This window comes from Myotis daubentonii, chromosome 10 (genome assembly GCF_963259705.1).
Source record: "Myotis daubentonii chromosome 10, mMyoDau2.1, whole genome shotgun sequence".
Classification (NCBI taxonomy): domain Eukaryota; kingdom Metazoa; phylum Chordata; class Mammalia; order Chiroptera; family Vespertilionidae; genus Myotis; species Myotis daubentonii.
This window is the reverse complement of record NC_081849.1, coordinates 51,487,766-51,505,679: the sequence shown is the minus strand read 5'-3', so window position 1 is coordinate 51,505,679 and position 17,914 is coordinate 51,487,766. Positions and strand designations below refer to the sequence as shown.

The 17,914-nt window shown below is 41.0% G+C and overlaps 1 protein-coding gene across 2 annotated transcripts in view; it reads left to right on the top strand.

Annotated features, from left to right (window-relative positions):
- COL28A1 (collagen type XXVIII alpha 1 chain) overlaps nucleotides 1-17,914 on the top strand; it is a 151,735-nt gene that overhangs the window by 48,638 nt on the left and 85,183 nt on the right. For both annotated transcript variants that reach the window (XM_059712395.1, XM_059712393.1), the window contains exons 13-16: nucleotides 1,018-1,086; nucleotides 7,437-7,505; nucleotides 11,144-11,212; nucleotides 14,642-14,710. In XM_059712395.1, coding sequence (XP_059568378.1) covers nucleotides 1,018-1,086; nucleotides 7,437-7,505; nucleotides 11,144-11,212; nucleotides 14,642-14,710 — 276 coding nt within the window. The remainder of the gene's footprint in view (nucleotides 1-1,017; nucleotides 1,087-7,436; nucleotides 7,506-11,143; nucleotides 11,213-14,641; nucleotides 14,711-17,914) is intronic.

Below are 17,914 nucleotides of genomic sequence, written 5' to 3'. Positions count from 1 at the left end.
AGCCTTGCCCTCATGGGTGTAAGGAGGCTGCTTGCAAAAGTTACAGTCTGGATGCTTGGACACTGAGTGCCATGCTCAGGGTCAGTTACCACGGTATTTTGTTACCAGTGTATTTTGTTATTTGGTTGGAGGGAAAATTTGCTAGTCTCCAAATACCCACTCTCTGGCCAGTGTACATCTGGTTCTCTTGATACTTTATGGACTTTAAATGTTAACATGCAAAATGTTACTGGGATGTGAAATACCTTAATAGATAAACTACCACCTACTCACAGAAAATAAGCCGACAGGGGCAGAAACCAGAAGAACCATGACACTGAAAAGTATATGTTGTCAGGAAGGTTAGTCAGGGACTAGAAGGAACCAGAACACCAGCACTGTGTCCTCTGCATCCTGCAGGATTAATAGAGTTTATTTTAAATGGATTTTCTCTGTCATTGGGACAAAAAGACATTGACGCAGGACTAAAACAGAGAGCAGTACAAAACAGTGCACTTTGAATGTAAACAGTGTCACCATGGGTGGCACGTACACAATAGCACTTGAGACTTCAGGGGAGGTAGAGTTTATGTCGGTGCATTTATTGCAGAAGGATTCTGAAGGAGATCAAGTGTGAGACGGAACTGAGAGGTGAGGTGGCATGGGGGAGAGTGAGGACAGGGCAGGGGAGGGCAGCACGCCAGGATGGTGGGGAAGGGGCAGGAGTGGCATGAACATTGTCATCTCAGTCACCAAAAGGCGTCACACACAGTCCATCCTGCCAATTACTACACAGTAGTTTCTGAAAGCGGAACGTGCCCTATTGCATTTAGACAAGAAGGGATGCTGCACATTTTAGGGTAATTTGTTCACTTACATTCAAGCCATTCCTCCTCGTCCAGATTATGTTTTATCTTTTTGAATGAGAAAAGTTTGACTGTTTTGCTATTTACCTTTGTTGAACTCTTAGGAGTATTTTGTGCTGTTTCTTCTTTATGTAAAAGCTCAAGCTTTCATTTGATCATTTCTTTCTCTTAGGGGGAGAGAGGCCAGGAAGGAAGAACAGGGGCTCCGGGACCGATTGGCATTGGTGAGCCAGGCCAGCCAGTAAGTAGCCAGAAATTGTAGATGGAATAGGAAGGACAAATATAGTTCTTACGTCCTCCCTCTGTCTAGAAAAATGGTTCAGCTAATCCATCTTGTATCTTTTGGATAAACAAATGATAGTAAATATTCAAGAACCAGATACAAGGTCATTTTTCATAATTAAAATAGGGAAGCACGTGCGCACACATACAGACACAGTAGGTTTACAGTGGTTCATATGGAAAATAATATAATGATTAATAAGTAATAATACAAGAATAAACTCTGTTTTGCATACTCACAACTGTAAACCTACTTTTGCCCCACTCTGTATGTATGATATGTACAACTTCTCTCTCTTACTGTAATCTCTTACAAGATTTGTCAGCTTATTCAAGAGTTATGTGTCAAAATTTCCTAGGAGATACGAGATCTGCATTCAGGCCTAATGCCTGTAATTTACTTTCCTGTAACCATGAGAAACTCACCAACAATGAGGACTTCTCATTACCTGATCCGTGAGTGTGTTCTAAAGCTGGTATGAAGGATGGTAGATAGGCCAGACCTGTGTTATCTGTAGTCTCCACCTCATGTAGCTTTGAAGTTTCCTATTGTTGGAAAAGAAAAATAACACTTCTGTCAAAAGAGATCTAAAGAGGAAATGAATAAAACATGACCATTCTAGCATAAAAAGCTCCTTAACTTTTCAAGTAATTATTCCCCTAGGAAAGAAAGTGGCTGACTCACTGGGGTACAAATGAAAACATGGTTGGTGTCCCAATTTGGCTTTGCATCGCATAGCACCTCACGTGTAAGTAGTAATAGAAACGTGCTTCCGGGTTGTAGGCTGTGAGTGGAGTGGGAGCATATTGTTTGAGGGTTAGGCTTTTCACTAATGTCTGTGCACACATTCAGAAAAGAACACATCTCAATGAGGAAAGACATACTGCACTGATTATCTAGAGACCAGTGATCAAGCCTCAGTTTCTGCTAACTAGGCAGTGCCCTTAAAGGTAAACCCCCGAGAGAGAAGAAATCAGCTTTCTTGCAGACACTGCTGGTTCTTCACTGGAGAGGCTGCAAGTGTAGAAAACTGGAGGGCCATCAGCTAGAAAGAAAGACACAGGCTCATGTAGATCGCCATGTGTTCTGGGAGTACAGCAGAGAATCTGGGCTTTAAAAAAACTGGAATAAACAAGAATTTTTTCATAATTCTCTGAATAAGTGGGAATAAAAATTAGCTACATAGATACAATTTTAAAAATGAGCTGCTAAAAATAACAGAGAAGGATTTAGTAAACTTCCACCAGATAGACAAATCTTAACATTTTGCTACACTTGCTTTAGATTTTTCTTGCAAAGACATAAAACATTATGGGTACAGTCAAGTTTACATAATCTTTTCCAGAAACTGGAAGAGGAAAGAACACTTCCTAACTTATTTTACAAGGCCAGTTTTCTCTCAATACCAACACAAGACAATGACAACACATAAAAAGAAAGCTATAGAACAACATCACTCAGGAATATAGACACAAACACCCTAACAAAATATTGGCGAGTAGAATTCAGCAATATATAAAAAGAATTATACAGCAACATCATATGAGGTTCATTCCTGGATGCAAGACTGATTTAATAATTGAAAAGTAACCATAATAGTACATTGTACTATAGGCTAAAAATTACATGATCACATAAAAAAGAAACAGGAAAGCATTCAACAAAATTCAAAATTCAAAACCCTCATAAGCCCTGATAAAAACTCTCAGAAACTAGGAATAAAAGGGAACTTCTGCGATACAAAAAAACTACAGCTAACATATATTCAATGGTGAAGTGGTAAAACCAAAAACAAGAGAAAGATTTCTGCTTTCATCAATCTTATTCAATGTAGTATTACAAGTCCAAGCCAGAACAATAGGCAAGAAGAGGAAATAAAAAGCATAGATTTCAAAAAGAACTAAAGCTGTCCCTATTTGCAGATGACGTAATGGTCTTCATAGAAAATCCCCAGAAATCTATACCAAACCTCCTAGAACTAATAATTGAACTAATAATTGAGGTCATGGTATACAAGCTGGACATGCAAAATCAATTTTATTTCTATAGTCTAGTAACAAATACAGAAACTACCAGCTTTAATTTTTGATTACCACTTGTTTTGTGCTGGTCTCAGAGGTGACTAATTCATGAAAAATAAATTGATTCAGAATCTCAGGTGATCTGTTTGTTTTATGTGCAAGGTTATTTCAAGCGCTATCAGTAAAAGGAAAATACTCCCTGAAGTAGAACTGTAATTACTTTGAAGTTAAAAATAAAGGACATGGCACGTGTGAATATTATAGACAATTATTATTATTATTTAAGATATTTACCTCTAATGCTTGCAATATATATTATAACCACTTTGTTTATTGTCCACACTATTTAGATTATTAAGGAAAGTAAGAAAATAATGGATAATTATACTTTATCTTGCTAATGTTTCAAATAAAGCATTTCACCGACCAGACTGTGTTAACCGATAATTAGTTTCTCCATTATATTTTTTCATTAGAGGTGTTCATTAGACACCAAATAAGCACGCCATAGTTGTAATTGATTTTCATGGCCTTTGACAAGTATACTGAGTTTTTTATAGAAGCATTTCTGTCCTTTAAAAATTTTCCATTGGTGCTGTCTTAATCAATTAAAAATATAGTTAATCTAACCCAGTACCTGCTCTTCCTCTTCTGAGGTTAACAATCATCTCCTATCCTGACCACTCAACTAGAAAACTTGAGAATGTAGTGGTGGTGTGGAATACTACCCTGACGGTTTGCAGTAACTGAACCTTGGCTCTCTGTATTTTTAAATGCTCCTAAGTGATTGCTCACTAGCATTCGCTCTCTTTTCTCAGCAGTTTGGAACACATGGCTCCTAAAAGCCGCCATTATTTTCACTTTCACCTTAGTTGAGGTATTCTAGAAATGCGGGAGGAAAGGATCCGCATTTGTTCTGTACAGCATGCCTCTCTCCTTACTTAATGTCACCCATTCATGCGGAGAATACCTTCTTTGTCAAAATGTCCATAAAAAGACAGTCTTAGCAACTGCAGCACTCAAGGAAAATAATTTTGATAGTGCTAGCAGATATTTATTGAGTGCTTCATTTGTAGAAGCTTTAAATCTCTCTGACTTAGTCCTTACAGTAATACTGAGGTTGAGGTAGGTACTGTTGCTACCGCCATTGTGATGAGTTTGCTGAGCTCTAGAGAGAGGAACTTATTTGGGTAAGGTCACACTGCCAATACTACCTAGCAGAGCTGGCACTTGAACCTCAGTCCAAAGGACACCAGGATCTGCTTTTAATGATCATGCAAGACTCTAAACTCCATGAGACAGAAAGCAGGTTGATCTGATACTCTTAGAACCTAGCTTGGAGCCTTGCACCTGTTAGGCATTTGGTAAATATTTGTCGAATGAAAGAAAAAAAATGGAATAAACTGGAAAATAGAGTTATTTAGCATTTAATGTACATTGTGCTATTTTATATGTCATATCATTGGGGAAAATGATAATCAGTCAATATGTTTTCTTGTCATAGTGTGTGATGTTAGACATTGTTTAGTTTACAATCCAGTTTTCATGTCATATTTATTTTCCCCTTAGTTAATTGCTCTAACATTAGAATAAGCTGTCATGAATATTAATGCTTTAAGAACTTGGATTGCTAAAAAGGTTTTCCCATAAACATAACAACTTAAATGGAATTAAATGTTAGCTTTTTATTTTAATTAAAGTCTTTACTAAATTGGCTATGCATAAATATTAAAGAAGACTGTCTTTAAAAATATATCATATTGGGGGGGAATGTCTACACTAATAAAAGAGAAACATGGTAATTGGCGTACGACCGCTATTCTTTTCATTGGCTAATCAGCGAGATATGCAAATTAACTGTCAGCCAAGATGGCGGCCGGCAGCCAGGCAGCTTGAAACTAACGTGAGGCTTGCTTGCCTCAGTGACGGAGGATCGTTGGAGGAAACCAACGTTCCCCGCCTGCGGCTGCAGGCCTCTGAGCGGGCAGCTTAAGAAACATTGTAACAAATACCGCCTGACTTCAGCCAGCAGATTCGCAACATTGTAAGCAAAGGCCAGAAACCTACTTTCAGCGGGGAGGCCTAAGAGCTGGAGCCAAGCCTCAAGGTAAAGCTGGCCCAGAATAAAAAAAAAAGAAAGAAGAAAAGGAGCGGTTGGGAACTTCAGTCACTCCCAGCCTGAAAACAGCCCTCAGCCCCTCACCCAGACTGGCCAGGCACCCCAGTGGGGACCCCCACCCTGATCCAGGACACCCTTCAGGGCAAACCAGCAGGCCCCACCCATGCACCAGGCCTCTATCCTATATAGTAAAAGGGTAATATGCCTCCCGGCACCGGGATCAGCGTGACAGGAGGCAGCGCCCAAACCCCCTGATCACCCTGCGGCTCTGTGTGTGACAGGGTGCGGGGCCCCAACCCCCTGAGCAGCCCTGCTCTGTGCCTGATGGGGGGAGCTCCCCAACCCCCCCACCCCACGGGCCCTGCTCTGTGTGTGATGGGGTAGAGCCATAACCTCCCCATCGGCCCTGCCCTGAGTGTGAGAGTGGCGGCACCCCAACCCGCTGATGGGCTCTGCTCTGTGTGTGACAGGGGCAGCGCCCCAACCCCCTGATTGGCCCTGCTTTGTGCATGGCAGGGGGTGGCTCTGCAACCTCCCCATCGACCCTGCCTTGAGTGTGACAGGGGACGGTGCCCCAACCCCCCAATTGGCCCTACCCTGAGCGTGACTGAGGGTGGCATCACAACCTCCCAATCTGCCCTGCTCTGTGCATGACGGGGCGGCACCCCAACTCCCCAATCGGCCCTGCTCTGAGCCCGACCAGGGGCTGCACCTAGGGATTGGGCCTGCCCTCTGCCACCCGGGAGCAGGCCTAAGCCAGCAGGTCGTTATCTCCTGAGGGGTCCCAGACTGCGATAGGGCACAGGCCGGGCTGAGGGACCCCCCCCCCCCCCCGAGTGCACAAATTTTTGTGCACCGGGCCTCTAGTATCATATATGGTGTGGCTCATGTTGGCCTATGATCCAGAAGGTCATGGTTCAATTCCCATTCAGGACATATGCCCCAGTTGCAGGCTCGATCCCCAATGTGGGGCGTGCAGGAGGCAGCCGATCAATGATTCTCTCTGTCTTTCTCTCTCCTGCCTCTCACTCTGAAATTAATAAAAATATATTTAAAAAACAGAAAAAACAAATACTGATATACAATTCTTATAAGCTTTGCTGTAAGCTTTTTTTCTTACAAATCCATAACGGTGCTCAGTCACTGATTAGCATAAAGCTCCATCCTGGTTCTGCTTCCAGGCTTGACCAGCAAGCATCTCTTAAATGACCCTGGATGACTGTGTATCCAGCGCCAAGGTCGTTCAGAGGAGCTCGTATTCTGTCTCAGGTTTACTTCCCTGGCAAGTGAGCCCTAATTATCTTTTAGAGCCATTCAAGGGAAAGCTCCAGTCTGGGCTTCTAAGATTCCTGTTGTTAGTCTCTGTTCTACTTTTTGGCCTGCTGGCCAAGAAGACCGAGTGGGAAAATGTGTAGCCTTTTTAAATTCCTGGTGTTTAAGTGAGTGCATTACTGTTGTTTTTTATTATTCAGTACCTTTCCAGTCAGTCCATTTCAATGCCTGAAACTGTTGTTTTTCTTATGTGAGAAGTTCGCACCTTTCCTAGTGCCTTTCTGAACAACGGTTACATGGACTTCTTAATTTTAATCATTGAGATTGAAAATCATGCTTCCCTTGATCCAGATTGCTATGCACACATAAATCTCCAGTGGATTCAACTAGTTCTTGAAAGATTTCAAGTTTGAGTCCAAATTTATGAGGATAGAAATTAAACAGAATTCAGTATTTTAACCAGCTGTGCAGTGATTTCTTCACAGTCCCCCCATGCCCCATAATTCAACTCTGAAATTACTCTGCATCCGTCTCCAGCCATGCAGTCCTCGAAGTTAGCCTTTCCTCATCAGGTTTATTTTCTGTACCTTATTCTAACACATCACTTAATTTCCATTTCCCATTAATTTGAGGACACCAGAATAGATAATCAGATGCCAACCAAGTGGAACAAGTACTTAATACGATGGGAATATTATTCTTCACAACTATAATTCTCCTGATTACTATGAAGCTTACTAAAAGAATTCTTACTAATGACTTCAATAGGACTATGTCATGCCCATGTGAACTGAAATATAACCATTTTCTTTCCCCTTCCTCTCCTCCCTCCCCTTTCCCCTCCTCCCATGCTCCTTCTCTCTTCTTTATTCTTCATTCCCTTTTATCCCATCCAGGGTCCCCGTGGTCCTGAGGGAGTGCCAGGAGAGAGGGGCTTACCGGGAGAAGGCTTCCCAGGACCAAAGGTAACAAGACCTCTGTACTAGGAAAAGTGCTTTGTCTTGCATGGTTATGAATTACAAATTTTAAAAACTGTGTCCAATTATCAGAAGTCAAGTATTTTCCTGACCAACTTCGCCCTATTAAATGAAGGAATATGTAAATTTCCCCTTACCATGAAACGACAGTGAATTTTGCAATCATAAATGAGTCGTTGACAGACTTCTACTTTATATAATTATTGCGTGTGAACTTAGAAAAATCTCTTGGACTGGAGCCATTAAAGCACAGTGATAGCCTCTTTACGCCCAGTAGTTGAGTTACAGTGTGTAGCTATGACGAAGCTTTACTCTCAGCTTTGTTTTGTGAAACGTAGACAAGAAACCAATTTGTAACAGCGTTGCCTTTAGTATAATAAAAAATGACTTAGCTTATTACTATAAGGAGCAAAATGGTATGAAAGACCAATCTTTTACCTGGCAATTAAGAATTTAAAAATCTCCACTGCTTCCCATATATAATTCTTGGGGCTCAAGTTCCTCTAGACCAGGGGTTGGCAAACTTTTTCTTTCAAGGCCAGGCAGTAAATGTTTTAGGCTTTGTGAGCCATATGGTATGTGTTGCAACTACTTAACTCTGCTGTTGTAGCATGCAAGCAGCCATAAACAATGTAGTTTAAATGAATGAGTGTGGCTGTGTTCCAGTAAAGCTATTATTTTACAAAACACAGGCAGAGAGCTGGAGTTGGCCATTGGGCTTTAGTTTGCTGATCCCTTGTCTAGGCTGTTTACTCAAAATCTGTGGCACCTTTGCCAAAGGCCACATGGGAAATGATTTTCCAATATACTTTGAGTGGCATCAACAAAATTTGAGAGTAAGTAAGGATAAATTTTGGAGTCTTTTTCCTTCTTTTCTAAAGCTTTCCCCCCAAACACATGTGCATGCACACACACTGCCCAGAGAAGCACACATTCTTTTCTAAGCGACTAAGACCTTCCACGGTATTCAGTCAGGTCCTTAAGTTCTGACCTTCGCAGTATTGCTGCACGCTCTAAAACTACATCTCATTCTTAGCATCTCCTGTTTTGATCAATATTCAATGACCTATGAGGAAACCATATTTCAGCTAGAGGGAAATTAATTAGCTACAACAAATAATTCATACTAAGTTTTGAGAGACTGCTGGGTTGAATTTTCAGAAAGGCCCCTTTTAACACATCTTAACTTGTCATAATAAATGAAAATGATATGTTAGGTAAAGGGGACTTTAGTAATGCCCTTGACTAACCAATATGTCACTATCAGATACAGAGGCTAGCAATTTAGCACTACATTTCAGGATGATTTATAATACATAGTTTCTTGAATTATTTTTTGTTATATAGTAAATTTTTATGTATGTGTAGCCCAAACAACCTGGAAAACTTAAATAGCCAGAATTACTTCTCTTTATAATCTATTTTTTTTACTATCTATCCTATCTAATAAAAGAGAAAAATGGGAATTGGTGTACGACGATACCCTTTTCATTGGCTAATCAGGGCTATATGCAAATTAACTGCCAACTATGATTGGCAGTTAACTGCCAACTATGATTGGCAGTTAACTGCCAATTAAGATTGGTAGTTAACTGCCAACAAGATGGCGGTTAATTTGCATATGTAGGCACAATGCAGGGAGGCGAAAGGGAAAGCAGGAAGAAGCCCCCTGCCACTGACAGTGATCAGAAACCCAGGGGGGAGCTAAGAGCTGGGGGGCAGGCGCCTTTGCCGCCCTGGCCAGTGATAGCAGGAAGTAGGGGTGGAGCCAGCGATGGGAGCTGGGCACGGTTGAAGCTGGCAGTCCCCGGAGCTAGGGGTCCCTTGCCTGGGCCTAAAGCGGAGCCCACGATCGCGGGGCCGCTGCAGCTGCGGGTCCCCGCTGCCCGAGCCGGACACCTAGGCCAGAGGCGTTAGGCCTGGGCAGGGGCGGAGCCTGCAACCGCGGGGAGCTGGGGGTCCCCTGCCCAGGCCTGACACCTCTGCCAGAGGCCTCAGGCCTGGTCAAGGGGCCGATCCGGTGATTGGTGACCGGAGGGTGATGAGGGTCAACTCCTCTGGCCGAGGCATCAGGCCTGGGTGGGGGGCGGAGCTGGGGATTGGGGGGATATGATGGTCCCCTTGCCCAGGCCTGAAGCCTGGGTCAGAGGCGTCAGGCTTGGGCGGGGGGTGGAGCAAGCGATCAGAGGGAGATGGGGGTCCCCTGTCCAAGCCTGACACCTCTGGTGGAGGCGTCAGGCCTGGGCAAGGGGCCGATCCTGCGATTGGAGGGTGATGGGGGTCAACGCCTGAGGGCTCCCAGTATGTGAGAGGGGGCAGGCTGGGCTGAGGGACACTCCCCTCCCCCCACACACCCAGTGCACGAATTTCGTGCACCGGGCCCCTAGTATATATATAAAAGCCTAAGTGCCTGGCCAGTAGCTATGATGTGCACTGACCACCAGGGGGAAGATGCTCAACGCAGGAGCTGCCGAGCTGTGATGACTTGGCAGCTGCAATTCTCGGGTGACATACCCAGAACCAGAGAGGAGGGAGCCTGGTTCTGGGGTGCGTCACCTCAGAACTGCCCTCTCGCAATCGGGGACCCCTCAGGGGATGTCAGAGAGCCAGTTTTGGCCCGATCCTCACAGGCCAGGCCGAGGGACCCCAGGGCATCTAGTAAAGAAATAAATGAGAAATAAATATGTGAAACACTAAGAAGCATACAGGAGGGCATGTCTTAGTGACAAGTTCAACTGCATGATATAAAGATACACTCTTGCTCATAGTAACCCACACAGTGCATTACCCTCTATCTCTTCAAACAAATAACCCACTATATTCAGGGTTGTTTTAGGGTCGGCTGTATGTAATTATGTTCTGTGGAAATGACCAGAAGAACCCACTTTTAAGACTACTTTATTCCCCAATCAGCAGGACCAAAGGGAGTTTTCTATATGTGCTCCTTGGGGCTGCTTACCATGATGTAGGACTTAAGTGATTATACCGTGAATACATAGAGACACAAAGGATATTTTCCTGTTTTCTATGTTTCTTGCAAATGTCCTTTGATTTTACTCACGGTTCAAATAAATTCATGAGATGAATACTATTTTTGATTGCTTGTATGGTTTCTTTTTCATACCAATGCAGTGTGATGACTTCATTGATATTACATTACATAGGTCATGTGATTCAATCCAAGAAGATTTTACATTAATTATTTTAAAACTAAATTTTCAATGAATGTGTATAAATTCTGATGTAAAACATTTAATAATTTAACCATAGCAAGGATTAGCTCATATACTAATGTGAGGGACACATTTCCATTGTGTGACGGGTATAGTTGAAGCACTGTTGAGGAGACAGAGGACTGACTCAGCGAGTTGTACTCATCCCCAGATATTTCTGACTATTTGGGGAATAGAGCTCTTTTCCAACCTTAGCGGTACTTCATATGTGTTCTGCTTGGACAGAGTACCACCTACTTAAGAGTTAAGACTAGTTCTTTTTGCAAGTTACAAATCTTGGTGTCAGTTAGAATTACCTCCGTGCAGTCAGCTGTAAATTTGGTTGCTTTGAATGCTTTAACTGTTTTAAAATTCTAATTTTTATTAGTGTACTGATGTCTCATATATTTTCAGGGTGAAAAAGGTTCTGAAGGTCCAATTGGCCCACAAGGACTTCAAGGCCTGTCAATAAAAGGGGACAAGGTAATACATATAGGATATAGGATGGAAGAGATGCCAGTAAAATTGTTTTTAAAAATGTTTGTTATGTATGTACATTTATGAACTATATACAACCTGACAACCACACCACACAGGTGTCAACTTAGTTGTAAATCAAGTATATGCAAGGTATATTATTGTAGAGATGAATTATTACCTGGAAATCCCATGTTATATATTTATAGTAATGTCTCATTTATTTGGGTTCTGGCTTCCAGTATCCCCATCGCCAGCTAAGCAGCTTTGAAGCCAAACATTAGCAGAATAGACCCCTACTTAGTTAAGAAAATAGCTGTTGAAACATGACTTGACCTCATTACAGAAGCGACATCCAACCTTAGGCTCCCACTAAAAAATATTACTTTAAAAGGAGGCTGAAAGAAGATAACTCATTTAAGAAGACTAGCATCGATGTCCTCCAGCAAGGACCAACAGGAATCCACCTATAATTGAACAAATTCAGGTGTATTGATTCTGCTGTGAAAGAGGCCACATACCGTGGGAACCTATCACAACTCAATAAGATGAGATTTGTTTTCATAGAATTTGGGTTTATATATTAGGTGGCTTGGGCGAGTGTCTAAGAAAGTATGAATTGGCTCTGAACTGGATGCTCTCAGGAAGTGGGGGTAATTTTAAGTTTGGGCATTTAAAAAATATATATATTTTATTGATTTTTTACAGAGAGGAAGGGAGAGGGATAGAGAGTTAGAAACATCAATGAAAGAGAAACATTGATCAGCTGCCTCCTGCACACCCCCCACTGGGGAGGTGCCTGCAACCAAGGTACATGCCCTTGACTGGAATCGAACCTAGGACCTTTCAGTCCACAGGACAATGCTCTATCCACTGAGCCAGACTGGTTAGGGCAAGTTTGGGCATTTTAATGAATCTTACCTAGGAGGAGAGAAAGATGGAGCCAGGCTAGTTGCAATTGGTAAAGAAGTAGCAGTTATTCATTTCAGTCGGTATAGGTCTAGGACAGTGATGGCGAACCTTCTGAGCTCGGCGTGTCAGCATTTTGAAAAACCCTAACTTAACTCTGGTGTCGTGTCACATATAGAAATTTTTTGATATTTGCAACCATAATAAAACAAAGACTTATATTTTTGACACTTATTTTATATATTTAAATGCCATTTAACAAAGAAAAATCAACCAAAAAAATGAGTACGCGTGTCACCTCTGACACGTGTGTCATAGGTTCGCCATCACTGGCTAGGAGGATGTTTGATCCCTTTTGAGAAATTTGGACATTGTTTTTTTTGTTTTGTTTCTGTATATGCTTAGACATGACTATGGAGAGGTTTTGCTTCACACAGAGAATGGCTATGTCTGACACTGGTGTTCTGGAAAATCATGTTCAACCCTGCGGCCTACCTGCCATTGCCTTCTTCTTACTAGTTACTTGTTTTCTTTAAAATAGCTACAAATTATATCCAGATTAGAAGTAGGAATGAAGCCAGTGATAGAAGCTACTGGAGGCTGATAAGGTCCTAAATACAGTGGGAAGAGAATGATGCCAGAGAATGGGAGATATAAAAATACACAAAAAAAACAGAGACCTCATGTCAATTTGGAGTCATTTATATGTCAACCTCTAAGCATATCATTATATTATATATTATATTAGAATAATGATTGATATTCAAGATTACCTTAAGTGTGTTTCAATCTTGAAGTACTTATTTCTTTTATTTACTGGTAGCCATCTCTTCCGGGAATCTGTGTTTAAATAGCAGAGATAGTGGGAAATAGTGAGTTATACAAATTTTAGATGCAGTACAACTCTTGGTTGTAACTTCAGCTCCAAAATACTCTAAAAATATGTAAGATGTGTTTCTTCCTTTGGAGCAGTGAAAATTGAGTACACTAGAATCATGTTTTAGGAGTTCAATAAATTAACTTTTTTTAGGTTTCATTGACATTGCATTTTTATTTTTACACCTGGAGTTCATGCAACGAAAACACATGGAAATATCAGGACATTATCACAGAGTAATTGCGAAGCCATCATCTGCTATTCTCTTACCAAATCAAACCGTCTTCCTTTTCTCTTCCCTTTCTTCCTTTTCTATCCTTTTATATATATTAGATTCAGAGACTTGGTGCCTCTGTTTCAAGTGATAAGATAAACACCTCTATGTTAAGGGCTCTCACATATATAAATTGATACAAAACAAGGAAGTAGTTTTGATATAGATTTTAAGTGTCTATAGCAATGCACAGAAGAGGATCTCTCTTTTGGGTATACTGAATATTTGCAGAATAGTGGTTATGAGTTGGATTTTGTAGTCAGAGAGAGTAGACTTGAATCTTGCGACTGAATGGGGTGTACTTAACCTCATCAGGAAAATGGGGATGTCTACCTTCAGAGGGTTGTTGTGAGGATTAAATGAGATACAGAATGAAAAGCATTTAGCGCAATGCCTGCCACATGACAGGCAATCAAGTTATGAATCAGAATAATCCAGTTGTGAATTAGAACTGAACTCCATTACATTTTCCTTCCTTGATACTTATTTAGACTGGGATTGATACAGAGTGAAACACTGAGAAGCATATCCCAGGGCATGTTTTAGCGACAGGTTCAATGGACTTTGTAATAGTATAAACAGTATAATCTAATGATGTATTTTTGTTCATAAAAATATATTTATTTAGCCCAGAATTGGCCAAATAAATGTGGGGCTGGCTGCTTGTTTTTGTAAATAAAGTATTATTAGAACACAGGTACACCTGTTCATTTATGTGTCGTCTATGGCTGCTTTCACACTAACCAAGCAGCATTCATTAGTCACGAAAGAGACCTTATTATGCCTTCACACATAAAATATTTGTTGAAAGACACAAAGGATAGATAAATGATATTCTTCTTAATGATAACATTTATTTTGTTTCCCAAATTTATTTCATGGAGGGGAGAGGTAATGTTCTTTAATTTTGTTGTGTTTAACTTAGAGAATTTCTTAATTTTCAAAATGCATTTTAAAAGGATTAGGAGGGAAAAGGTATTTAGAGAATTTTACAATATTTTGCTTCAATTTATTTCTCAAATCCTGTTGTCCTTGGACTATATGAATTTTATACTTTTAAATATTTCTGTTATGAGCCTAATAGAAAGTGTGTCATTATAATAACCATTCAGGAACTTTTGATTTTTATGAGAAAAAATGACTGATAAATATAAACTGGTGCAAATTCTCACCAATTCGGGCTAAATAGTAAAACATAATTAACTATTTTGGCAAGTTTGAACTAAATTGTTTAAAAGGAGTTTGCTAACTTTCCATGTTGAACTTTTTTAAGGATATAAAAATAGATTTGAATCCAACGTAATTCCAGATTAGCAAAGTATGAGAGAATGAAGTTTCATTTTATTGTCATATTTCTGATTTATTTTCTATACAGGGGGACTTGGGACCTGTGGGACCCCAAGGACCAATGGGCATCCCCGGAGTTGGGAGTCAAGGGGAACAGGTAATCAATGCTCTTGCCCTTTCCTGGCCCAATGCTGGAGTTCATCGAAGGCCAGTCCTGCAAACACCAATGAGTGTACTTGATAGTTAAATTGCAATGACATTCACACCCAAAGTGAATATAGGAAAGGATAAGATGGTTTGTGAGATCTTATTTATTAGAACTTCCAAAACTTAAAAAATAGTGAATTTCTTGATGCTGTAACTTTTAACCTTAAAACCTAATTAATAGGATAAGAGTTTTTGGATAATAGTTTGTATTTTTAGTATCCCTCGGGAGCAATAGTTTATTTACCTGTTGCTTTGTGTGTTTATTCCACCCCCCCCCCCCCCGCAGCTTTGTGAGTGATTAAATCGCACTCTCTCTTAATGCCAGTATGTAGTACTTCCACCCCCTAGCCATGAACCAATCTGAAAAATGTCAAATTTAAAACAAGGTCCAGAATCAGAGGTAACTACTTGACTTTAAGGGGCACCATTCCTGAATAGACACAAGCCACAAACAGAGTTTATAAATGACACTTGGCCCCTGTTGGTCAGAATAAAGAAAAGATCTCTTTGTTTGTCTTTACATTCATGACTGAAATTGCTTCCAAAACCTTCTGACCAGAACTACTGGGAAAGCTGGATAATCTTGTTAGATCTGAATAATATGAAGATAATATAACAGTCCTATCTAGAGTTGTTGTTGACCATATGCTTTTACCTACATTATCTCATTGAATTAAGTAACCAATATATCCAAATTTATGCTGAACACCCTTCTGCTTAAAAAATGGCAAATCAGTTTGGTTAAAATTTAGAGTTAAGGTTTGAATTATTCTACTACCTAGAGAATGAATAGTGCTTCTTTTATCTAAGACTAGGGGCCCGGTGCACGAAATTCGTGCACTGGGTGTGGGGGAGGGGGAGTGTCCCTCAGCCCAGCCTGCCCCCTCTCACATACTGGGAAGCCCTCAGGCGTTGACCCCCATCAGCCTCCAATCGCAGGATCGGCCCCTTGCCCAGGCCTGACGCCTCTGGCCTAGGCGTCCAGCCCGGGCAGCGGGGACCCACAGCTGCAGTGGCCCCGCGATCGTGGCCTTCACTGTAGGCCCAGGCAAGGGACGCCTAGCTCCTGGGACTGCCAGCTTCGACCGTGCCCAGCTCCCATCGCTGGCTCCACCCCTACTTCCTGCTATCACTGGCCAGGGCGGAAAAGGCACCTGATTCTCCGATCATGGCTGGGGGGCAGGGCAAAGGCGGCCCCGGGGCCACCTTTGCCCTGCCCCCCAGCTCTTAGCTCCCCCCTGGGTTTCCGATCACTGTCAGTGGCAGGGGGCTTCTTCCTGCTTTCCCTTTCGCCTCCCTGCATTGTGCCTACATATGCAAATTAACCGCCATCTTGTTGGCAGTTAACTGCCAATCTTAGTTGGCAGTTAATTTGCATATAGCCCTGATTAGCCAATGAAAAGGGTATCGTCGTACGCCAATTACCATTTTTCTCTTTTATTAGTATAGATAGTGGGAGAAGAAAAGGATTTTTAAAATGAGATGATTCCAAAGCTTCTTGTTGACATTAATTATGAGTTATTTTTGACTGTCTTCTAATTATTGAGTATATGTTATTGTTGCTAATCCAAGCAACAGCAAAGTTGGACTTACTCCTTTTTCCATTTCCTTTTTCTTGGTAGAGGTCCTAGTGTAGTACATTAGGAGGGTTAAGGTGCAAGAGAAGCCAAGATAAATCTATAAATAAGTGCTTAGAAAATACTTAAGAGCTGTACATTTTGACTACATAGGAGTTGACTGTGTGACCAGGCATTCTCAGGCTTTGCAGTTTATTTGTTTACCTTCTAATCTCAGAAGTGGCTGGACAGTGCTGCCACATCCTGGGTCTCGTGGTGCTCCTGGTGCTGAGTCACCACCATCAGGCTGAAAAATGAGGTTCAAAGAAAGCCAAGTCTTTCCAGATGGCCTGGGAGTTCTGGACCTCCCACCTGCAACTTCCTGTTGCCTTTAATATTGGTTCTTCCTGGAGGTTGTTTTCCTTTATCTTAAAAAAGCCCTCAGACCTCCTCGACCTCTTTGGTTTTCTCATCCCCTTCTGTTCTTTTCCAATAGAAAACAATTTTTAAGGTAGAAAGGTCCACATGGAGCTAAGCCCTACTGGGTAGGAGATGGAATAGAATGTGCTCTTTGTAAATTACTCTGAGCAAGAAACAAATTTGTTTATCCTTTGATCTAAGCTCTACTTAACTTTAACCTTAATTCATGCCATTATTCATTTTTCTTATCCTTAATTTAACATGTTTACCCATTGAATTCCTGTAATTATGAGATCTTTCTATTTTTCATATAGAAATGAATTTTCCCATTCATCTGTTTATGAGGGAACTTCTGTTTCCATTACCAGCAACTAGCATATAATATCCCTCAAGTGGCCTGCAGATTTTCATTCAATATTTGCAGACTTGACAATATCAAATTTTTTTATAAAACAGAGTAGAATCTAAATAACCATATATACATGTGTATGCACATATAGGCACATCCCTTGGAAATTTTTTGGTTCTTTATCCCATTGCATGCTACTTGTGGACTACTGAAAAAGTTAAGAAGAATTCCTTCTTATAAAGGCTCAATATCTTAAAACTTGGCTTCTTAAATTGTTTAGATTGCTTCATCTTCATCAACCAGAGAAAGGGAATACTAATTTTACTTTTTTTCTTAATATATTTTTTATTGATTTTTTTACAGAGAGGAAGGGTGAGAGATAGAGAGTTAGAAACATCGATGAGAGACAAACATTGAACAGCTGCCTCCTGCACACCCCCTACTGGGGATGTGCCCGCAACCAAGGTACATGCCCCTGACTGGAATCAAACCTGGGACCCTTCAGTCCCCAGGCCAACGCTCTATCCACTGAGCCAAACCGGTCAGGGCTAATTGTACTTTTTAAAATGAGCAAGCAGTTGTATAATATAGTTAGAGGAAGGACATAACATTTTCAATAAAATAATCATATTTCTGTAACCATTATATGCACTGTCATGGTTTGTGGGGTGCAAGCAAAACAAAATCTTAGTTTTTTCTCTCATCATCCCTTTAAACTTTTTTTCATTAGGGGAAGATTTTTCTTTGTTGTACCACAGAAATAAATTATCACCAGGCTATAGACTTTTCTTATCACTTTTAAGTTAATAGAAAGTTTTAGGGTCACTCT